Source organism: Lonchura striata, chromosome 35 (genome assembly GCF_046129695.1).
Source record: "Lonchura striata isolate bLonStr1 chromosome 35, bLonStr1.mat, whole genome shotgun sequence".
Lineage (NCBI taxonomy): Eukaryota > Metazoa > Chordata > Aves > Passeriformes > Estrildidae > Lonchura > Lonchura striata.
The window spans coordinates 542707-563013 of record NC_134637.1 but is presented as its reverse complement, the minus strand read 5'-3'; the positions used below and the strand labels follow the sequence as shown (position 1 = coordinate 563013).

Below are 20307 nucleotides of genomic sequence, written 5' to 3'. Positions count from 1 at the left end.
GTTGGGTTTTGGTCATGGGAACCATGGAGAACCTTCCAAAGTTGGACTTTTGGGTCGTGGAACCCTTAAAAGTTGGGTTTTGGTCATTAAAATCGTGGAGAACCTTCCAAAGTTGGGTTTTGGTCAAGGAGAACCTTCCAAAGTTGGGGTTTGGGTCATTAAAGTCATGGAGAACCTTCCAAAGTTGGACTCATGGGTCGTGGAACCCTTAAAAGTTGGGTTTGGGTCATTAAAATCGTGGAGAACCTTCCAAAGTTGGGTTTGGGTCATCAAGGTCAAGGAGAACCTTCCAAAGTTGGACTTACGGGTCATGGAACCCTTAAAAGTTGGGTTTGGGTCATTAAAATCGTGGAGAACCTTCCAAAGTTGGGGTTTGGTCATGGGAACCATGGAGAACCTTCCAAAGTTGGACTTACGGGTCATGGAACCCTTAAAAGTTGGGTTTGGGTCATTAAAATCGTGGAGAACCTTCCAAAGTTGGACTTACGGGTCATGGAACCCTTAAAAGTTGGGGTTTGGGTCATTAAAGTCATGGAGAACCTTCCAAAGTTGGGTTTGGGTCATTAAAGTCATGGAGAACCTTCCAAAGTTGGGGTTTGGTCATGGAAAACATGGAGAACCTTCCAAAGTTGGACTCATGGGTCGTGGAACCCTTAAAAGTTGGGTTTGGGTCATTAAAATCGTGGAGAACCTTCCAAAGTTGGGTTTGGGTCATCAAGGTCAAGGAGAACCTTCCAAAGTTGGACTTACGGGTCGTGGAACCCTTAAAAGTTGGGGTTTGGGTCATTAAAGTCATGGAGAACCTTCCAAAGTTGGGGTTTGGTCATGGAAAACATGGAGAACCTTCCAAAGTTGGACTTACGGGTCATGGAACCCTTAAAAGTTGGGTTTGGGTCATTAAAATCGTGGAGAACCTTCCAAAGTTGGGGTTTGGTCATGGAGAACCTTCCAAAGTTGGGGTTTGGTCATGGAAAACATGGAGAACCTTCCAAAGTTGGACTTACGGGTCGTGGAACCCTTAAAAGTTGGGTTTGGGTCATTAAAATTGTGGAGAACCTTCCAAAGTTGGGGTTTGGTCATGGAAAACATGGAGAACCTTCCAAAGTTGGACTTACGGGTCGTGGAAACCTTAAAAGTTGGGATTTGGTCATGGGAACCATGGAGAACCTTCCAAAGTTGGGTTTTGGTCAAGGAGAACCTTCCAAAGTTGGGGTTTGGGTCATTAAAATCATGGAGAACCTTCCAAAGTTGGGGTTTGGTCATCAAGGTCATGGAGAACCTTCCAAAGTTGGGGTTTGGTCATGGGAACCATGGAGAACCTTCCAAAGTTGGGGTTTGGTCATCAAGGTCATGGAGAACCTTCCAAAGTTGGGGTTTGGTCATTGTGGGCTTTATTGGGGGAGGGGTGAGGAGGAGGAGGGCAGGGAGGAAGGCTCCGGGTGGGGGTGGGGTGGGACTTGGGCCCAATTTGGGCTTTTTTCCACCCAAAATTCTTCTTCATCATCTTCATCTTCATCATGGAGGACCAAGTGTCCATTTTGGGCCTTTTTGACCCAAAATTCTTTCTCATCTTCATCTTCATCTTCATCTTCATCTTCATCTTCATCTTCATCTTCATCATGGTGGACCCAAAGCTCCATTTTGGGCCTTTTTTAACCCAAAATTCTTCATCATCATCATGGAGGACCAAGTGTCCATTTTGGGCCTTTTTGACCCAAAATTCTTCTTCATCATCTTCATCTTCATCATGGAGGACCAAGTGTCCATTTTGGGCCTTTTTGACCCAAAATTCTTCTTCATCATCTTCATCTTCATCATGGAGGACCAAGTGTCCATTTTGGGCTTTTTTTGACCCAAAATTCTTCTTCATCATCTTCATCATCATCATGGAGGACCAAGTGTCCATTTTGGGCTTTTTTTGACCCAAAATTCTTCCTCCATCTTCATCTTCATCATGGTGGACCCAAGGGTCCAATTTGGGCTTTTTTGGACCCAAAATTCTTCATCATCTTCATCATCATCATGGAGGACCCAAAGCTCCATTTTGGGCCTTTTTTAACCCAAAATTCTTCATCATCTTCATCATCTTCATCATCATCATGGAGACCCAAGTGTCCATTTTGGGCCTTTTTGACCCAAAATTCTTCCTCCATCTTCATCTTCATCATGGAGGACCCAAGGGCCCAATTTGGTCTTTTTTTGACCCAAAATTCATCTTCATCATCTTCATCATCATCATGGAGGACCCAAAGCTCCATTTTGGGCTTTTTTTGACCCAAAATTCCTCCTCATCTTCATCACCTTCATCCCCTTCCTCCCCACCCTCCTCCTCCTCAGCCCCACCCCTTAATCTTCATCCCCTCCATCCTCCTCATCCTCGTGGCCTTCATCTTCATTTTTGGGTTCTTCATCATCATCCTCGTGGCCTTCATCACCAATTTTGGGTTCTTCATCATCATCCTCGTGGCCTTCATCTTCATTTTTGGGTTCCTCATCATCATCCTCGTGGCCTTCATCACCAATTTTGGGTTCTTCATCATCCTCGTGGCCTTCATCACCAATTTTGGGTTCTTCATCCTCAATTTTGGGTTCTTCATCACCAATTTTGGGTTCTTCATCACCAATTTTGGGTTCTTCATCCCCATTTTTGGGTTCTTCATCACCAATTTTGGGTTCCTCTTCTTCCTCGCGCGTCCACTCGGGCTCCGGCCGGCAGCACGGACAGTCCGAGCGGTGTCCGGCCACCGCGTCGCGCTCGGGGTTGTAAAAATCTGCGGAAAATGGACAAAGTGACCACTGAGTGACCAATGAGTGACCAATGAGTGACCAATGAGTGACCACTGGTCATTCACCCCATGGTTGGACATCGGAGCGGTCACTCAGTGAAGTTTGGGTCGTAAGAATTGGTAAAAATGGGAAAATCTCCCAAATTGACCACTGAGTGACCACTGGAGTGACCACTGAGTGATCAATGAGTGACCAATGAGTGACCACTGAGTGACCAATGAGTGACCCTGAGTGACCACTGAGTGACCACTGAGTGACCAATGAGTGGCCAATGAGTGACCAATGAGTGACCAATGAGTGACCCTGAGTGACCAATGAGTGATCAATGAGTGACCAATGAGTGACCACTGAGTGACCAATGAGTGACCCTGAGTGACCACTGAGTGACCACTGACCACTGAGTGACCAATGAGTGGCCAATGAGTGACCACTGGAGTGACCAATGACTGACCAATGACTGACCAATGGAGTGAGCACTGAGTGACCAATGAGTGACCCTGAGTGACCAGTGAGTGACCAATGAGTGACCACTGAGTGACCCCTGAGTGACCAATGAGTGGTCAATGGAGTGGCCAATGAGTGACCACTGGAGTGGCCAATGGAGTGACCAATGGAATGACCACTGGAGTGACCAATGAAGTGACCCATGGAGTGACCACTGGAGTGACCACTGCCCCTGCGGCCGGACGTCAGAGGGGTCACTCACTGAACTTTGGGTTGTAAAAATGGGGAAAACCACCAAAAATGACCACTGAGTGACCACTGGAGTGACCACTGGAGTGACCACTGAGTGACCCATGCAGTGACCAATGCAGTGACCAATGGAGTGGCCAATGGAGTGACCAACGGAGTGGCCAATGGAGTGACCAATGGAATGACCACTGGAGTGACCAATGAAGTGACAAATGGAGTGACCGCTGGAGTGACCACTGGAGTGACCACTGAGTGACCAATGAGTGATTAATGAGTGACCAATGAGTGACCCTGAGTGACCAATGAGTGACCCGAGTGACCACTGAGTGATCTCTGAGTGACCACTGAGTGACCACTGAGTGACCAATGGAGTGACCTATGAAGTGACCACTGGAGTGACCCATGAAGTGACCACTGGAGTGACCAATGGAGTGGCCAATGGAGTGACCAACGGAGTGGCCAATGGAGTGACCAATGGAATGACCACTGGAGTGACCACTGAGTGACCCATGGAGTGACCACTGGAGTGACCACTGAGTGACCCATGGAGTGGCCAATGCAGTGACCAACGGAGTGGCCAATGGAGTGACCAATGGAATGACCACTGGAGTGACCAATGAAGTGACAAATGGAGTGACCACTGGAGTGACCACTGCCCCGCGGCCGGACGTCGGAGCGGTCACTCACTGAACTTTGGGGTGTAAAAACTGGGGAAAATGGGGGGAAAAACCCAAAATGACCACTGGAGTGACCACTGGAGTGACCACTGGAGTGACCACTGGAGTGACCACTGCCCCGCGGCCGGACGTCGGAGCGGTCACTCACCGAAGGGCCCCGGCCGGGGTGGCCCCTCCAGCCCCTCCAGGACGGTCAGCAGGACGCGGCACGTCCGGTCGCCTTTGGCCGCGGCCAGAGCGCGGAGTCGCCGCGTCCAGCCCGAGCTGTCCGGCGGTCCGAGCGCGGCCACCTCGGGCTCGGACACGGCTCCGGCCGCCCGCAGTCCGGCCAGCAGGGCCTGGCCGGAGACGGCGTCCAGGCGGCGATCCAGGCTCCGGCCGCCCGCTCGGACACGCTCCAGGGCGGACATGGGGACGGAGGGGTGGACGATGGAGTGGTCAGTGGGGGTGGACACTGGGGGTGGACACTGGGAGTGGACACTGGACAGTGAGAGTGGACACTGGGAGTGGACACTGGACACGGAGTGGACACTGGGAGTGGACACTGGGATTGGGGAGTGGACACTGGACAGTGGGAGTGGACACTGGGAGTGGACACTGGGATTGGGGAGTGGACACTGGACAGTGAGAGTGGACACTGGGAGTGGACACTGGGATTGGGGAGTGGACACTGGACAGTGGGAGTGGACACTGGGAGTGGACAGTGGGAGTGGACATTGGAGTGGACACTGGTCACTGGGATTGGGGAGTGGACACTGGACACGGAGTGGACACGGAGTGGACACTGGGAGTGGACACTGGACACGGAGTGGACACTGGGAGTGGACACTGGGATTGGGGAGTGGACACTGGACACGGAGTGGACATTGGGAGTGGACACTGGGATTGGACACTGGGATTGGGGAGTGGGCACTGGACATGAAGTGGACATTGGGAGTGGACACTGGGAGTGGACACTGGGATTGGGGAGTGGACACTGGACACGAAGTGGACACTGGGAGTGGACACTGGGAGTGGACACTGGACAGTGGGATTGGGGAGTGGGCACTGGACACAGAGTGGACATTGCAGTGGACACTGGGAGTGGACACTGGGATTGGGGAGTGGACACTGGGAGTGGACACTGGACACTGGGATTGGGGAGTGGGTACTGGACACGGAGTGGACACGGAGTGGACACTGGACACTGGGATTGGGGAGTGGACAGTGAAGGTGGACACTGGGAATGGACACTGGGAATGGACACTGGGGATGGACACTGGGGATGGACACTGGGGGTGGACACTGGGGATGGACACTGGGGATGGACACTGGGGATGGACACTGGGAGTGGACACTGGGGGTGGACACTGGGAGTGGACACTGGGGATGGACACTGGGAGTGGACACTGGGAGTGGACACTGGGGATGGACACTGGAGTGGACACTGGGGATGGACACTGGGGGTGGACACTGGGAATGGACACTGGGGGTGGACACTGGGAATGGACACTGGGAATGGACACTGGGAGTGGACACTGGAGTGGACACTGGGGGTGGACACTGGGAGTGGACACTGGGAATGGACACTGGAGTGGACACTGGGGATGGACACTGGACTGGACACTGGGGGTGGACACTGGGAGTGGACACTGGGGATGGACACTGGGAGTGGACACTGGGAATGGACACTGGGAGTGGACACTGGGACTGGACACTGGGGGTGGACACTGGGGATGGACACTGGGGGTGGACACTGGGGGTGGACACTGGGAATGGACACTGGGAATGGACACTGGGGATGGACACTGGGAATGGACACTGGGATTGGGGTCCTGCCCCCTATAGATCCCCTCCCCCACCCCCTCTATAGGTTCCTCCCCCTATAGAACCCCTCCCCCACCCCCCTATAGAACCCCCTGCCCCCTATAAAACCCCCCCTGCCCCCTATAGAACCCCCCTGCCCCCTATAGAACCCCCCTGCCCCCTATAGAACCCCTCTGCGCCCTATAGAACCCCCCTTGCCCCCTATAGAACCCCCCTTATCCCCTATAGAACCCCTCCCCCACCCCCTCTATAGGTTCCTCCCCCCTAGACCCCCTCCCCCACCCCCTTTATGGGGTCTGCCCCCTATAAAACCCCCCCTGCCCCCTATAGAACCCCCCTGCGCCCTATAGAACCCCCCCATACCTGCTGTCCCCTATAGGGCCCCGTCCCCTATAGCTAAACCCGCTATCCATGGCCCCGCCCACCGCCACGCCCCCTTTTCCATAGCGGGACCGTACCATCTCCTCGTTCCCCCCCTCTTTTCCCCGCCCGAATGGAACGCGCCGACCGAGGCTATAAAAGAGGCGGCGGAACGCGCGGGGCGCGCAGTGCGGGCGCCACGTGGAGCGGGACGCGGGACGCGCGGCACCGCCATGGCCTCCAACGGTACCGGGCAAAGCGTGGGGAATCCTCCGGCGCCTCCCTTTGAAACCCTCACGGGGACTCCCCCGAAGCTCAGGGAGGGACCCCTGAAATTCCCCTCCCTTGCCCCCCCGGGAACCCTGAGGGCGGGCGGGGATTGCAGAGCCCAGCGCGGTGTGGGAGCGCCGAGTGGGGGAATTCTGAGGGGATTGCAGCGCTTAATACCCCCTATATCCTACTAGAAATGGCGCGAACTATATCTGTTACACGTAACAATTGTGTTGTTCGTAATTTGCTTTTAATCTGTGTTGTTTAAAGCTGTCGCTTCCTCGTTTATTTGGTGTAGTCGAGGCGTTGTTTCATTGGGGGTTTTTCACCCTCAGCGCTGCTCTGTGTGGGGTTTGATGCCGCCCCGTTTCCCCCACGCTTCTCTATATTTTATTTTCAATCTGTTTCCCCTTTTCCATTTAATACATCCCCATTTTAACACATTTTAATCCCAAACCGCAAATTTCGGGGGTTTTCCCGAGTGATATTTCCTGATAACATCGCGGATGATGGGGCGGGTGCCGAACAAAGCGCGCCGCGCCCGGATGCTACGGAAGCGAATTAACCCCAAACCCGCCAATTTTACCACAAAAACTTAAATTTTAGCTGGCATTGTTTGGATTTTTGGGGTAATTCCGGGGTGTTTTAGGGGAATTCGGGACCCGGTTTATTTTATTTCATTTTTATTATTTCCCCGCCCGCCATTTTGTGGTTTGGCCTCTGCGCCACCGCCGCCATTTTGTGCGCGCGGCGCATGCGCGGCGCCGCTGCCGCAGCGACGCATCCGGGTCCTTTAAATCCCAATTAAATCCCAATTAAATCCAAAATAAATCCAAATTAAACAAATCAATCCCAAATTTCCGCCCTAAAACTTCGCTTTCGAGGTTAAAAATCCCTCCCCGCCCGCGGTTTCTCCCATGCGAGGCGGGAAATTCCCGCCGCCTCCTGAGGGGGGGGGGGTGTTCGGTTCAGCTCCCCTCGTTTTAAAGCGAAATTCAAATTATTTCAATTAAATATAAAGATTTATTATTAAATTTCTGTTTTATTGCGCTGTTCAATCTCTTTTTTTGGCGGAAATTCCACTTTAAATCCAGGTTTTTGAACATTCCTCCCCCCTCAGGGCACGCCTTTTGTTAGGCGGAGCCTGAGGGGAATTTTAAATTTCCCCTAAATTAAAACCTCAAAATATTTAAATTTTAATTTATCCCTTTTAATTTTAAATTTTAAATCCCTTTTAAATTAAATTTATTTTAAATTCGTTGAATTTTGTGAGGTTTTAGAGGCTTTTTTTTTTTTTTTTTCCCGTTTCTCGTGTGGTGCCTGAGGGAAATTTTCATTTTCTTACTGAGTTTTTCTGTCGAAATCATTAAATTTCCCTCGAACTAATTAATTTTTATATCTAAATAATTAAAGTTATTTTTTATAACACCTAAATAATTAATTTCCACCTCTTGAGTCCTTTTGCAGGGGGATATTTGCTGTTAAAACCGAATTTTTAAACCCTTTTTATTCTGCTGAGCCTGAGGGGGATTTAAAGTTTCACGTTCATTGTCACATATAAATAATAAACAAAAATTCTCTTTAATTTCATTTATTTCAATTAAAAATCAAAGTTTACGATGATTTTTGGGATAAATTAATTAATTCTGAGTTTTTTTTGGCGGGAAATTCCGCTCTCCAGCAGGGATTTGGTGCTTTTGGATGGATAAAAAAATCCGATTTTTCCTTTTATTTTATGTGGAAATTTCGCTCTTTCTGCCCTAAAATCTAAAATTATTCTTAATTGTCCAATTAAAATATTAAAATCCATTTATTCAATTTTGTTTCTGTAGTTAAAAGGTTCTTGTTAATAAATAATGGAGTTAATAAATTGATTTTTTAAATTTTAAAGGTATTTATGGGCTTATCAAGTGTTAAAATTTTTATTTATTTGAAGTTTTTTAATTAAATTTTTTGTAGCACATTCTTTACCAAAAATTAATGGGTCATATAAAAAATTTTAGATGATAATAAGGTGATTTTTTTTCTTATTATTGGTTTAAAAAGTGCTATTAATTACAGAAATAAAGTGGATTTATTGATAAATAATTTGGGTATTGATTGGATTTTAATTATGGAAATATCCTTAAATTAATTAATCGTATAATTAATTTTTAAGGGAGTACTTTAATTACAAAAATCAGTGCAAAACACCTTTAAAACACGGATTTAATGTTAAATTTTGGCTAAGTAATTAAAAGCATTGTATTAATGAGTAATAATATTAATTAGGATGTGATACTTCATGAATACTAATGAATTAGGGATATTAATGAATACATTTCGATAAATTGAGTGTTTTGTTTTTATTGTTTAATTAAAACCTCCCCTTAATAACAGTAATGTAAAGGGGAAAATTGATAATTAATAAATTATTAATGTATTGTTAAATTATTATTAAATATTATGTGATTAATAAGTCTTCTAATTAAAAGTTATTAGTTGCATTTTTATATTTTCAATGTGTTATTTGGTTATGATGTAATTAGTGAATATATTATTTATTATTAGGTAATTATATTTTAGAATGTTTAATTACTTTAAAGTGTTCTAAATTGCCTGTAATTAAAAGGATCCTGTTAATAATTAAGAACAACAATAAAAAAGAATTAATAATTAAAATTAATTTCTTTATTGATAATAATAAAAATTAATGGGAAGGTGATATTTCTATCTAAAACCATGCCGTTGCTAATTAGTGTAACAGGAACTGGCTTAATTAGAGCTCTTAATTAACACCTGATGATCCAATTTCTTTATAAAATACGAAAAATAAATTTATTTTAAGCAATTTCTCAAGGATTAACCCCGAATTTTTTAAATCTTTCCTCCCCAGGTTTAATAATTTAGGGAAAATAAATGGATTTTATTTGATTTCTGCTGGATTAACCCAATTTTTTTAACGCTTTTCTCCCCAGATTTAATAAATATATTTTAACCAATTTCTGCTCAATTAACCCTAATTTTCCTCTCCACTTTTAATAAATTAGGGAAAATTGTTTTTTTTTTTTTTTTCTTATAAATTGAAATTTTTAAACCTTTTCCTACCAAAATTTAATAAATTAAATATAATAAATTTATTTTAACTAATTTCTGATGGATTAACCCCAAATTTTTAACCCATTCTTCCCCGGGTTTCTTAATTTAAGAAAAATAAATGTATTTGATTTCTTATTAAGGCAAAATTTTTAATCCTTTCCTCTCCAGATTTAATAAATCAGAGAAAAGAAATTTATCTTACTACTAATTAATAAATCCAAATTTTTTACCCATTTTTCTCCAGACTTAATAGATGAGGTAAAATAAATTTAATTTATTTGATTTCTGCTGGAATAACTCCAATTTTTAACACCTTATTTAATTTTAATCAATTTTAAGCAATTTCTAATGGATTAATCTGAATTCTTAAAATATTTCCTCCCCAGGTTTAATAATTTAGAGAAAATAAATTTATTTTATTTGATTTCTAATTAATTAACTTAAAACTTTAACCTTTTCCTCCTCAGATTTAATGAATGAGGGAAAATCAATTTATTTGGGTTTATTTCATATTGATTAGCATGAATTTTTTAACCGTTTCCTCCCCAAATTAAATAATATAGGGAAAATAAATTTATTTTATTTTATTTCTGGTGGATTAACCACAAATTTTTAACCCATTCCTCCCCAGATTTAATAAATGAGGGAAAATAAATTTATTTGTTTTAATTTCATATTGATTAACATGAATTTTTTAACCGTTTCCTCCCCAAATTAAATAATATAGGGAAAATAAATTTATTTGATTTTATTTCTGGTGGATTAACCCCAAATTTTTAACCCATTCCTCCACAGATTTAATAAATGAAGGAAAATAAATTTATTTTTAACCAATTTCTACCGGATTAACTCAGTTTTTAACCCCTTCCTCCCCAGATTTAATGAGTGAAAATAAATTGATTTTTATTTGATTTCTGCTGGATTAACCCCAATTTTTAACCCCTTCCTCCCCAGACTTAATGAGCAAAAATAAATTTATTTTATTTGATTTCTGCTGGATTAACCCCAATTTTTAACCCTTTCCTCCCCAGACTTAATGAGCGAAAATAAATTGATTTTTATTTGATTTCTGCTGGATTAACCCCAATTTTTAACCCCTTCCTCCCCAGACTTAATGAGCGAAAATAAACTGATTTTTATTTGATTTCTGCTGGATTAACCCCAATTTTTAACCCTTTCCTCCCCAGACTTAATGAGCAAAAATAAATTTATTTTATTTGATTAATGCTGGATTAACCCCAATGTTTAACCCCTTCCTCCCCAGACTTAATGAGCGAAAACAAATTAATTTTTATTTGATTTCTGCTGGATTAACCCCATTTTTTAACCCTTTCCTCCCCAGACTTAATGAGCAAAAATAAATTGATTTTATTTGATTTCTGCTGGATTAACCCCAATTTTTAACCCTTTCCTCCCCAGACTTAATGAGCGAAAATAAATTGATTTTATTTGATTAATGCTGGATTAATCCCATTTTTTAACCCTTTCCTCCCCAGATTACAGCCAGACCGCCACCCAAAGGTAAAACCCCATTTCCCAACTTTCCCCCATCCCCAAAAATCCCTATTTTTGTGAGGAATTTTTGCCCAAAATTGGGATTTTTCTCCTCAGCTACGGCGCCTACCCCGCCCCTCCCAGCCAGAGCTACTCCCAGGGCGGGGGGCAGAGCTACTCCCAGCAGAGCTACGGCGGCTACGGGCAGAGCTCGGACACGGGCTACGGCCAGGGGGGCTACGGATCCTCCTACGGACAGAGCCAGAGCGGTGAGCCAGGAAAACATTCCCAAAAAATCCCGAAATTCCCAAAAATCCCCGTCCTTCTACCCCGTTTTCATCAAAATCGGCGCTTTCGGAGCCAAAACTGACCCAAAGTTGGCTCAAAACTGACCCAAATTTGCGTCAAAACCCACCCAAAACTGTCTGGGCAGAGCCAGGATAGTAAATGAGGTCAACATTCCCAAAATTCCAAAAAAAATTCCAAAAAAATTCCCGAAATTCCCCAAAATCCCCGTCTTTTTACCCCGTTTTAATCAAAATCGGCGCTTTCGGAGCCAAAACTGACCCAAAGTTGGCTCAAAACTGACCCAAATTTGTGTCAAACCCACCCAAAACTGTCTGGGCAGAGCCAGGATGGTGAGTGAGGTCAACATTCCCAAAATTCCCAAATAATTGCCAAAAAATTCCCAAAATTCCCAAAAATCCCCGTCCTTTTACCCCGTTTTAATAAAAATCGGCGCTTTCGGAGCCAAAACTGACCCAAAGTTGGCTCAAAACTGACCCAAATTTGCGTCAAAACCCACTCAAAACTGTCTGGGCAGAGCCAGAATGGTGAGTGAGGTCAACATTCCCAAAATTCCCAAAACATTCCCAAAAAATTCCCGAAATTCCCAAAAATCCCCGTCCTTTTACCCCGTTTTAATAAAAATCGGCGCTTTCGGAGGCAAAACTGACCCAAATTTGCGTGAAAACCCACCCAAAACTGTCTGGGCAGAGCCAGGATGGTGAGTGAGGTCAACATTCCCAAAATTCCCAAAAAATTCCTGAAATTCCCAAAAAAATTCCCGAAAATCCCCGTCCTTTTACCCCGTTTTAATCAAAATCGGCGCTTTTGGAGCCAAAACTGACCCAAAGTTGGCTCAAAACTGACCCAAATTTGCGTCAAAACCCACCCAAAACTGTCTGGGCAGAGCCAGGATAGTAAATGAGGTCAACATTCCCAAAATTCCCAAAAAATTCCCAAAAAAATTCCCGAAATTCCCAAAAATCCCCGTCCTTTTACCCCGTTTTAATCAAAATCGGCGCTTTCGGAGGCAAAACTGACCCAAATTTGCGTCAAAACCCACCCAAAACTGTCTGGGCAGAGCCAGGATAGTAAATGAGGTCAACATTCCCAAAATTCCCAAAAAATTCCCGAAATTCCCCAAAAAATTCCTGAGATTCCCAAAAATCCCCATTGTTGTGTCGCATTTTAACTGAAATCGGCGCTTTCAGAGCCAAAACTGGACCAAAATTGACCCAAAATGGAGCCAAAAGTGACCCAAAAAAAGCCAGAGAGGTTAGTGAGCCAAAAATTCCCACAAAAATTCCCCAAAAAATTAAACAATTCATTTATTAATTATTAATTAATTAATCTTAGGTATTTTTCCCATTTTCCCCATTTCCTTGTTTTTTTTTTCCCCTTTTTTCTCTATTTTTCCCTTGTTTTTCCCCCATTTTTTCCCCAATTTCCCCCCGTTTCTTCCCCTTCCCACCTCCACATTTGTAATCGCTAATTAATTAATTAATTACTTTAATTAATTCAGGTTATTCGGCGCCGGCGGCGCCTCCCTCCTACGGCTCCGGCGGCTTCGGCTCCGGGCAGAGCTCCCAGGGCAGCTATGGCCAAAGCTCCTCCTACCCCGGCTATTCCCAGCCCCCCGCGGCTGCCTCGGCCTCTGGAAGGTGATTAATTAACTAATTAATCCTTAATTAGCGTTATTTAAATGTTATTGTTAATTAAAACCCCGAACCAGTATCACAAACCCCACCCCAGTCACTCCCAGTAACCCCAGAGCTCCTCCTACCCCGGCTATTCCCAGCCCCCTTCAGCTGCCTCGGCCTCTGGAAGGTGATTAATTAACTAATTAATCCTTAATTAGCACTAATTAATTGTTATTGATAATTAAAACCCCAAACCAGTAACACAAACCCCACCCCAGTCACTCCCAGTAACCCCAGAGCTCCTCCTACCCCGGCTATTCCCAGCCCCCTTCAGCTGCCTCGGCCTCTGGAAGGTGATTAATTAACTAATTAATCCTTAATTAGCACTAATTAATTGTTATTGTTAATTAAAACCCCAAACCAGTAACACAAACCCCACCCCGGTCACTCCCAGTAACTCCAGAGCTCCTCCTACCCCGGCTATTCCCAGCCCCCTTCAGCTGCCTCGGCCTCTGGAAGGTGATTAATTAACTAATTAATCCTTAATTAGCACTAATTAATTGTTATTGTTAATTAAAACCCCAAACCAGTAACACAAACCCCACACCAGTAACTCCAAAGCTCCTCCTGCCCTGGGTATTCCCAGCCCCCTGCGGCTGCCTCGGCCTCTGGAGGGTGATTAATGCACTAATTAATCCTTAATTAGCACTAATTAATTGTTATTGTTAATACCCCAAAGCACTAACACAAACCCCAACCCCTGAAATTCCCGTTTTTTCCCCTCCAAATTCCCACATTTTTCCCCCACGTGCCCACATTTTACCCTCTAATTCATGTCTTCTAAACCCAAAATTCCGATTTCCCTTCCTGGAGATCCCCATTTTTCCCAAAATCCCCCCTTTTCACCCCAAAATCCCCATTTTCCCTTTCCAAACTCCCCTTTTTTGAGCCCCTTTTCCCTCAAAAATCCCATTTCTCCCCCAGAAACCCCCATTTTCTCCCCGCAAACCTCCCATTTTTCCCTTTGCAAACCCCCATTTTTCTCAAAATTCCCCCTTTTCACCCCAAATTTCCCATTTTCCCTTCCAAAACTCCAATATTTTCACCCCAAAATCCCCATTTTCCCTTTCCAAGCTCCCATTTTTCACGCCCCAAATTCCTGTGTTTTCCCCCAAACCTCCCATTTTTCCCCCTCAAAACCCCCATTTTCCCCCTCAAAATCCCCGTTTTTCCCCAAATCCCCTTTTTTCACCCCAAAATTCCCCCTTTTTTCACCCCAAAATCCATATTTTCCCCTTTCCAAACTCCCATTTTTAACACCCCAGATTTCCGCGTCATCCCTCAAAAATCCCATTTCTCCCCCCAAAACCCCCATTTCCCCCCTCAACCCCCATTTCCCCCCTCAACCCCCATTTCTCCCCCTCAACCCCCCGTTTTTTCCCAAAATCCCCTTTTTTCACCCCAAAACTCCAATTTTTTTCACCTCAAAATCCCCATTTTCCCATTTCCAAACTCCCCTTTTAAAAGCCCCTTTTCCCACAAAAATCCCATTTCCCCCCCTCAAACCCCCCATTTTTCCCCCCCGAAACTCCCATTTTTTCCCTCAAACCCCCGTTTTTTCCCAAAATCCCCTTTTTTCACCTCAAAATCCCCATTTTCCCCTTTCCAAACTCCCACTTTTCACACCCCAAATTTCCTCATCTTCCCTCAAACCCCCCATTTCCCCCCTCAAAACCCCCATTCCCCCCTCAAACCCCCCATTTCCCCTTTCAAACCCCCCATTTTTTCCCTCAAAACCCTCATTTTTTCCCAAAATCCCCGTTTCTCACCCCAAAATCCCCATTTTCCCCTTTCCAAAGTCCCATTTTCCTGCCTCTTCCCTCAAACCCCCCATTTCCCTCCTCAAACCTCCCATTTCCCCCCCAAAACCTCCCATTTCCCCCCTCAAACCCCCATTTCCGCCCCCTCAAACCCCCCATTTTTTCCCTCAAAACCCCCATTTTTTCCCAAAATCCCCTTTTTCACCCCAAAATCCCCATTTTCCCTTTCCAAAGTCCCATTTTAAAAGCCCCTTTTCCCACAAAAATCCCATTCCCCCCCTCAAACCCCCATTCCCCCCCCTCAAAACCCCCATATTTCCCCTCAAAACCCCCATTTCCCCCCCTCAAGCCTCCCATTTTTCCCCCCGAAACTCCCATTTTCCCCCCTCAAAATCTCCATTTTTTCCCTCAAAGCCCCATTTTTTCCGAAAATCCCCTTTTTCCACACCAAAATTCCCCCGTTTCTCACCCCAAAATCCCCATTTCCCCTTTCCAAGCTCCCACTTTTCACACCCCAAATTTCCGCCTCTTCCCTCAAACCTCCCATTTTCCCCCCCACAAACCTCCCATTTTTCCCCCCCCAAACCCCCATTTCCCCCTTTCAAACCCCCCATTTTTTCCCTCAAAACCCCCATTTTTTCCCAAAATCCCCTTTTTCACCCCAAAATCCCCATTTTCCCTTTCCAAACTCCCCTTTTAAAAGCCCCTTTTCCCACAAACCTCCCATTTCTCCCCCTCAAACCTCCCATTTCCCCCCCAACCCCCCCATTTTTTCCCCTCAAAACCCCCATTTCTCCCCCCTCAACCCCCATTTTTCCCCAAAATCCCCTTTTTTCACCCCAAAATCCCCATTTTCCCCTTTCCAAAGTCCCATTTTCCTGCCTCTTCCCTCAAACTTCCCATTTCCCTCCCTCAAAACCCCCATTTCCCCCCCCAAACTCCCCATATGTCCCCTCAAAACCCCTATTTCCCCCTGAAACCCCCATTTCTCCCCCTCAACCCCCTGTTTTTTCCCAAAATCCCCTTTTTTCACCCCAAAACTCCAATTTTTTTCACCCCAAAATCCCCATTTTCCCTTTCCAAACTCCCCTTTTAAAAGCCCCTTTTCCCACAAAAATCCCATTTCCCCCCTCAAAACCCCCATTTCCCCCCCAAACCCCCCATTTTTCCCCTCAACCCCCATTTTCCCCCTCAAAACCCCCATTTCTCCCCCCTCAACCCCCATTTTTTTCCCAAAATCCCCGTTTCTCACCCCAAAACCCCCATTTCCCCTTTCCAAGCTCCCACTTTTCACACCCCAAATTTCCACCTCTTCCCTCAAACCTCCCATCTCCCCCCCTCAAACCCCCCATTTCCCCCCTCAAACCCCCCATTTTTTCTCTCAAAACCCCCATTTTTTCCCAAAATCCCCGTTTCTCACCCCAAAATCCCCATTTTCCCCTTTCCAAAGTCCCATTTTTTCACATCTTCCCTCAAACCTCCCATTTCCCCCCCTCAAACCTCCCATTTCCCCCCCCAAACTCCCCATATGTCCCCTCAAAACCCCTATTTCCCCCTCAGCCCCCATTTCTCCCCCTCAACCCCCTGTTTTTTCCCAAAATCCCCTTTTTTCACCCCAAAACTCCAATTTTTTTCACCTCAAAATCCCCATTTTCCCCTTTCCAAACTCCCATTTTTCACACCCCAAATTTCCGCCTCTTCCCTCAAACCTCTCATTTTTCCCCCCCAAACCTCCCATTTCCCCCCCCTCAAACCCCCATTTTTCTCTCTGAAACTCCCATTCCCCCCTCAAACCCCCCATTTTTTCCCTCAAAACCCCCATTTTTTCCCAAAATCCCCTTTTTTCACCCCAAAATCCCCATTTTCCCCTTTCCAAAGTCCCATTTTTCCGCCTCTTCCCTCAAACCCCCATTCCCCCCTCAAACCCCCATCCCCCCCCCAAACCCCCATCCCCCCCCCCCCAAACCCCCCACATTCCCCCTCAAACCCCCATTTTTTCCCAAAATCCCCATTTTTCACCCCATTTCTCCGCAGCTACGGCGGCGGCTCGGGCGGCTCCGGCTACGGGCCGGGCGCGGCGGGCGGCGCCTACGCGCAGCAGCCGCAGCCGCAGCCGCAGCCGCAGCCCAGCGGCGCCTACGGCCAGCAGGGCTACGGCCAGCAGGGCTCCTACAACCCGCCCCCGGGCTACGGGCAGCAGGGACACTACGGAGCCGCCTCCTGTGAGTCGCAGTCCCAAAAAAAACGGGAATTTTGGGGCGAAATACGCGGATTTCGGGAAAAATCGGGAGCGGAAACGGTGAAAAAATGGGTTAAAATGGAGCGATTTGGGGTGGAATTCTGAGGCTTCACGTGGGATCAGGTTTTCTGTATTGCACACTGTTACATTTAGGGATTTTAGTGGAATTCCCAAAAAATTTCCAAAAAAATTGGGAATTTTGGGGCGAAATATGAGGAATTTGGGAAAAATCGGGAGCGGAAACGGCGAAATCCGGAGCGAAATCGGCACAATTGGGGAATTCCAGGGTTTGGGATAGAAACAATGGTCCTACAACTGGTTCCAAATTATATCCAGGGATCTGAGTCATGTTCCCAAAAAAAATCGGGAATTTTGGGGTGAAATCCGCAGATTTTGGGCAAAATGGGCTGAAGTTTGGGAGGATTTGGGGTGGGATCAGGTTCCCAAACCCCCCGAGCGGCGCCTACGGGCAGCAGAGCTACGGGCAGCAGGGCTCCTACAACCCGCCCCCGGGCTACGGGCAGCAGGGACACTACGGAGCCGCCTCCTGTGAGTCGCATTCCCAAAAAAAACGGGAATTTTGGGGCGAAATACGAGGATTTTGGGAAAAATCGGGAGCGGAAACGGCGAAATCCAGAGCGAAATCGGCTGATTTTTGGCTGAAATGGGAGGGATTTGGGGTGGAATTCTGAGGCTTCACGTGGGGTCAGGTTTTCTGCATTCCACACTAAGTTATATTCAGGGATTTTAGTGGAATTCCTAAAAAAAATCGGGAATTTTGGGGTGAAATACGCGGAATTTGGGAAAAATCGGGAGCGAAAACGGCGAAATCCGGAGCGAAATCGGCTGATTTTTGGCTGAGATAGGAGGGATTTTGGGGTGGGAATTGGTTTTTCTCCAACTGGTTCCAAATTATATTTACGGATTTTAATGAAATTCCCAAAAAATTCCCCAAAAAATCGGGAATTTTGGGGTGAAATATGAGGATTTTGGGAAAAATCGGGAGCGAAAATGGCGAAAAAATGGGTTAAAATGGAGCGATTTGGGGTGGAATTCTGAGGGTTCACGTGGGATCAGGTTTTCTGCATTCCACACTAAGTTATATCCAGGGATTTTAGTGAAATTCCCAAAAAAATCAGGAATTTTGGGGTGAAATATGAGGAATTTGGGAAAAATCGGGAGCAAAAACGGCGAAATCCGGAGCGAAATCGGCTGATTTTTGGCTGAGATAGGAGGGATTTTGGGGTGGGAATTGGTTTTTCTCCAACTGGTTCCAAATTATATTTACGGATTTTAATGAAATTCCCAAAAAATTCCCCAAAAAATCGGGAATTTTGGGGTGAAATCCGCAGATTTTGGGCAAAATGGGCTGAAGTTTGGGGGGATTTGGGAGGATTTGGGGTGGGATCAGGTTCCCAAACCCCCCGAGCGGCGGCTACGGCCAGCAGGGACACTACGGAGCCGCCTCCTGTGAGTCGCACTCCCAAAAAAAACGGGAATTTTGGGGCGAAATATGAGGATTTTGGGAAAAATCGGGAGCGAAAACGGCGAAATCCGGAGCGAAATCGGCTGATTTTTGGCTGAGATAGGAGGGATTTGGGGTGGAATTCTGAGGCTTCACGTGGGGTCAGGTTTTCTGCATTCCACACTAAGTTATATTCAGGGATTTTAGTGGAATTCCCAAAAAAATCGGGAATTTTGGGGCGAAATACACGGATTTTGGGAAAAATCGGGAGTGAAAACGGTGAAATCCAAAGCGAAATCGGCTGATTTTTGGCTGAGATAGGAGGGATTTGGGGTGGAATTTTGGGATTTGGGGTGGGAACAGTTTTCCTACAACTGGTTCCAAACAATATTTAGGGATCTGAGTCACATTCCCAAAAAAAATCGGGAATTTTGGGGCGAAATATGCGGATTTTGGGCAAAATCGGGAGCGAAAAGTACGAAATCGGAACTGAAATCGGCACAAATGGGGGAATTCCAGGGTTTGGGATAGAAACAATGGTCCTACAACTGGTTCCAAATTATATCCAGGGATCTGAGTCACGTTCCCAAAAAAAATCGGGAATTTTGGGGCGAAATCCGCAGATTTTGGGCAAAATGGGCTGAAGTTTGGGAGGATTTGGGGTGGGATCAGGTTCCCAAACCCCCCGAGCGGCGGCTACGGCCAGCAGGGACACTACGGAGCCGCCTCCTGTGAGTCGCATTCCCAAAAAAATCGGGAATTTTGGGGCGAAATATGAGGAATTTGGGAAAAATCGGGAGCGAAAACGGCGAAATCCGGAGCGAAATCGGCTGATTTTTGGCTGAGATTTTCGGCGTTTGGGGTGGAATTCTGAGGCTTCACGTAGGATCAGGTTTTCTGCATTCCACACTAAGTTATATTCAGGGATTTTAGTGAAATTCCCAAAAAAATGGGGAATTTTGGGGTGAAATATGCGGATTTTGGGAAAAATCGGGAGCGGAAACGGCGAAATCCGGAGCGAAATCGGCTGATTTTGGGCTGAGATAGGAGGGATTTTGGGGTGGGAATTGGTTTTTCTCCAACTGGTTCCAAATTATATTTACGGATTTTAATGAAATTCCCAAAAAATTCCCCAAAAAATCGGGAATTTTGGGGCGAAATCCGCAGATTTTGGGCAAAATGGGCTGAAGTTTGGGGGGATTTGGGAGGATTTGGGGTGGGATCAGGTTCCCAAACCCCCCGAGCGGCGGCTACGGGCAGCAGGGACACTACGGAGCCGCCTCCTGTGAGTCGCACTCCCAAAAAAAACGGGAATTTTGGGGCGAAATACGCGGATTTTGGGAAAAATCGGGAGCGGAAACGGCGAAATCCGGAGCGAAATCGGCTGATTTTTGGCTGAGATAAGGAGGGATTTGGGGTGGAATTCTGAGGCTTCACGTGGGATCAGGTTTTCTGCATTCCACACTAAGTTATATCAAGAGATTTTAGTGGAATTCCCAAAAAATTTCCAAAAGAATTGGGAATTTTGGGGTGAAATATGCGGATTTTGGGAAAAATTGGGAGTGAAAACGGCGAAATCCGGACCAAAATTGGCTGATTTTTGGCTGAAATAGGAGGGATTTTGGGGTGGAATTCTGAGATTTTAGATGGGATCAGTTTTTCTGCATTCCACACTAAGTTATATTCAGGGATT

General features: G+C 46.0%; 3 protein-coding genes and 1 long non-coding RNA gene across 4 annotated transcripts in view; 2 read left to right on the top strand and 2 right to left on the bottom strand.

Annotated features, from left to right (window-relative positions):
* Nucleotides 1–816: 816 nt before the first annotated feature.
* On the bottom strand, nt 817–1037 carry LOC144247895 (uncharacterized). Its single transcript, XR_013341361.1, has 2 exons — nt 946–1037; nt 817–914 (listed from the first exon to the last, which is right to left on the bottom strand). It is a non-coding gene; the product is annotated as an uncharacterized LOC144247895 (long non-coding RNA).
* A 331-nt stretch (nt 1038–1368) lies between these two features.
* LOC110483484 (uncharacterized) lies at nt 1369–4567 on the bottom strand. The gene is made up of 2 exons (XM_021553430.3): nt 4306–4567; nt 1369–2771 (listed from the first exon to the last, which is right to left on the bottom strand). Exons 1-2 carry the CDS (start codon nt 4565–4567, stop codon nt 2347–2349), a joined length of 687 nt encoding a protein of 228 aa, XP_021409105.2. The 3' UTR covers nt 1369–2346.
* A 1942-nt stretch (nt 4568–6509) lies between these two features.
* Nucleotides 6510–17304, top strand: LOC144247894 (uncharacterized). The gene is made up of 5 exons (XM_077789577.1): nt 6510–6569; nt 11168–11192; nt 11283–11434; nt 12973–13111; nt 16945–17304. The coding sequence occupies exons 1-5, from the start codon at nt 6557–6559 to the stop codon at nt 17252–17254; spliced, it is 639 nt and encodes a 212-aa protein (XP_077645703.1). The 5' UTR covers nt 6510–6556; the 3' UTR covers nt 17255–17304.
* Nucleotides 17305–17496: 192 nt separating this feature from the next.
* LOC110481840 (RNA-binding protein FUS-like) overlaps nt 17497–20307 on the top strand; it is a 33313-nt gene continuing 30502 nt past the window's right edge. Inside the window, exon 1 of the mRNA XM_077789543.1 lies at nt 17497–17698. Within this exon, the coding sequence (XP_077645669.1) occupies nt 17497–17698 (202 nt within the window). The remainder of the gene's footprint in view (nt 17699–20307) is intronic.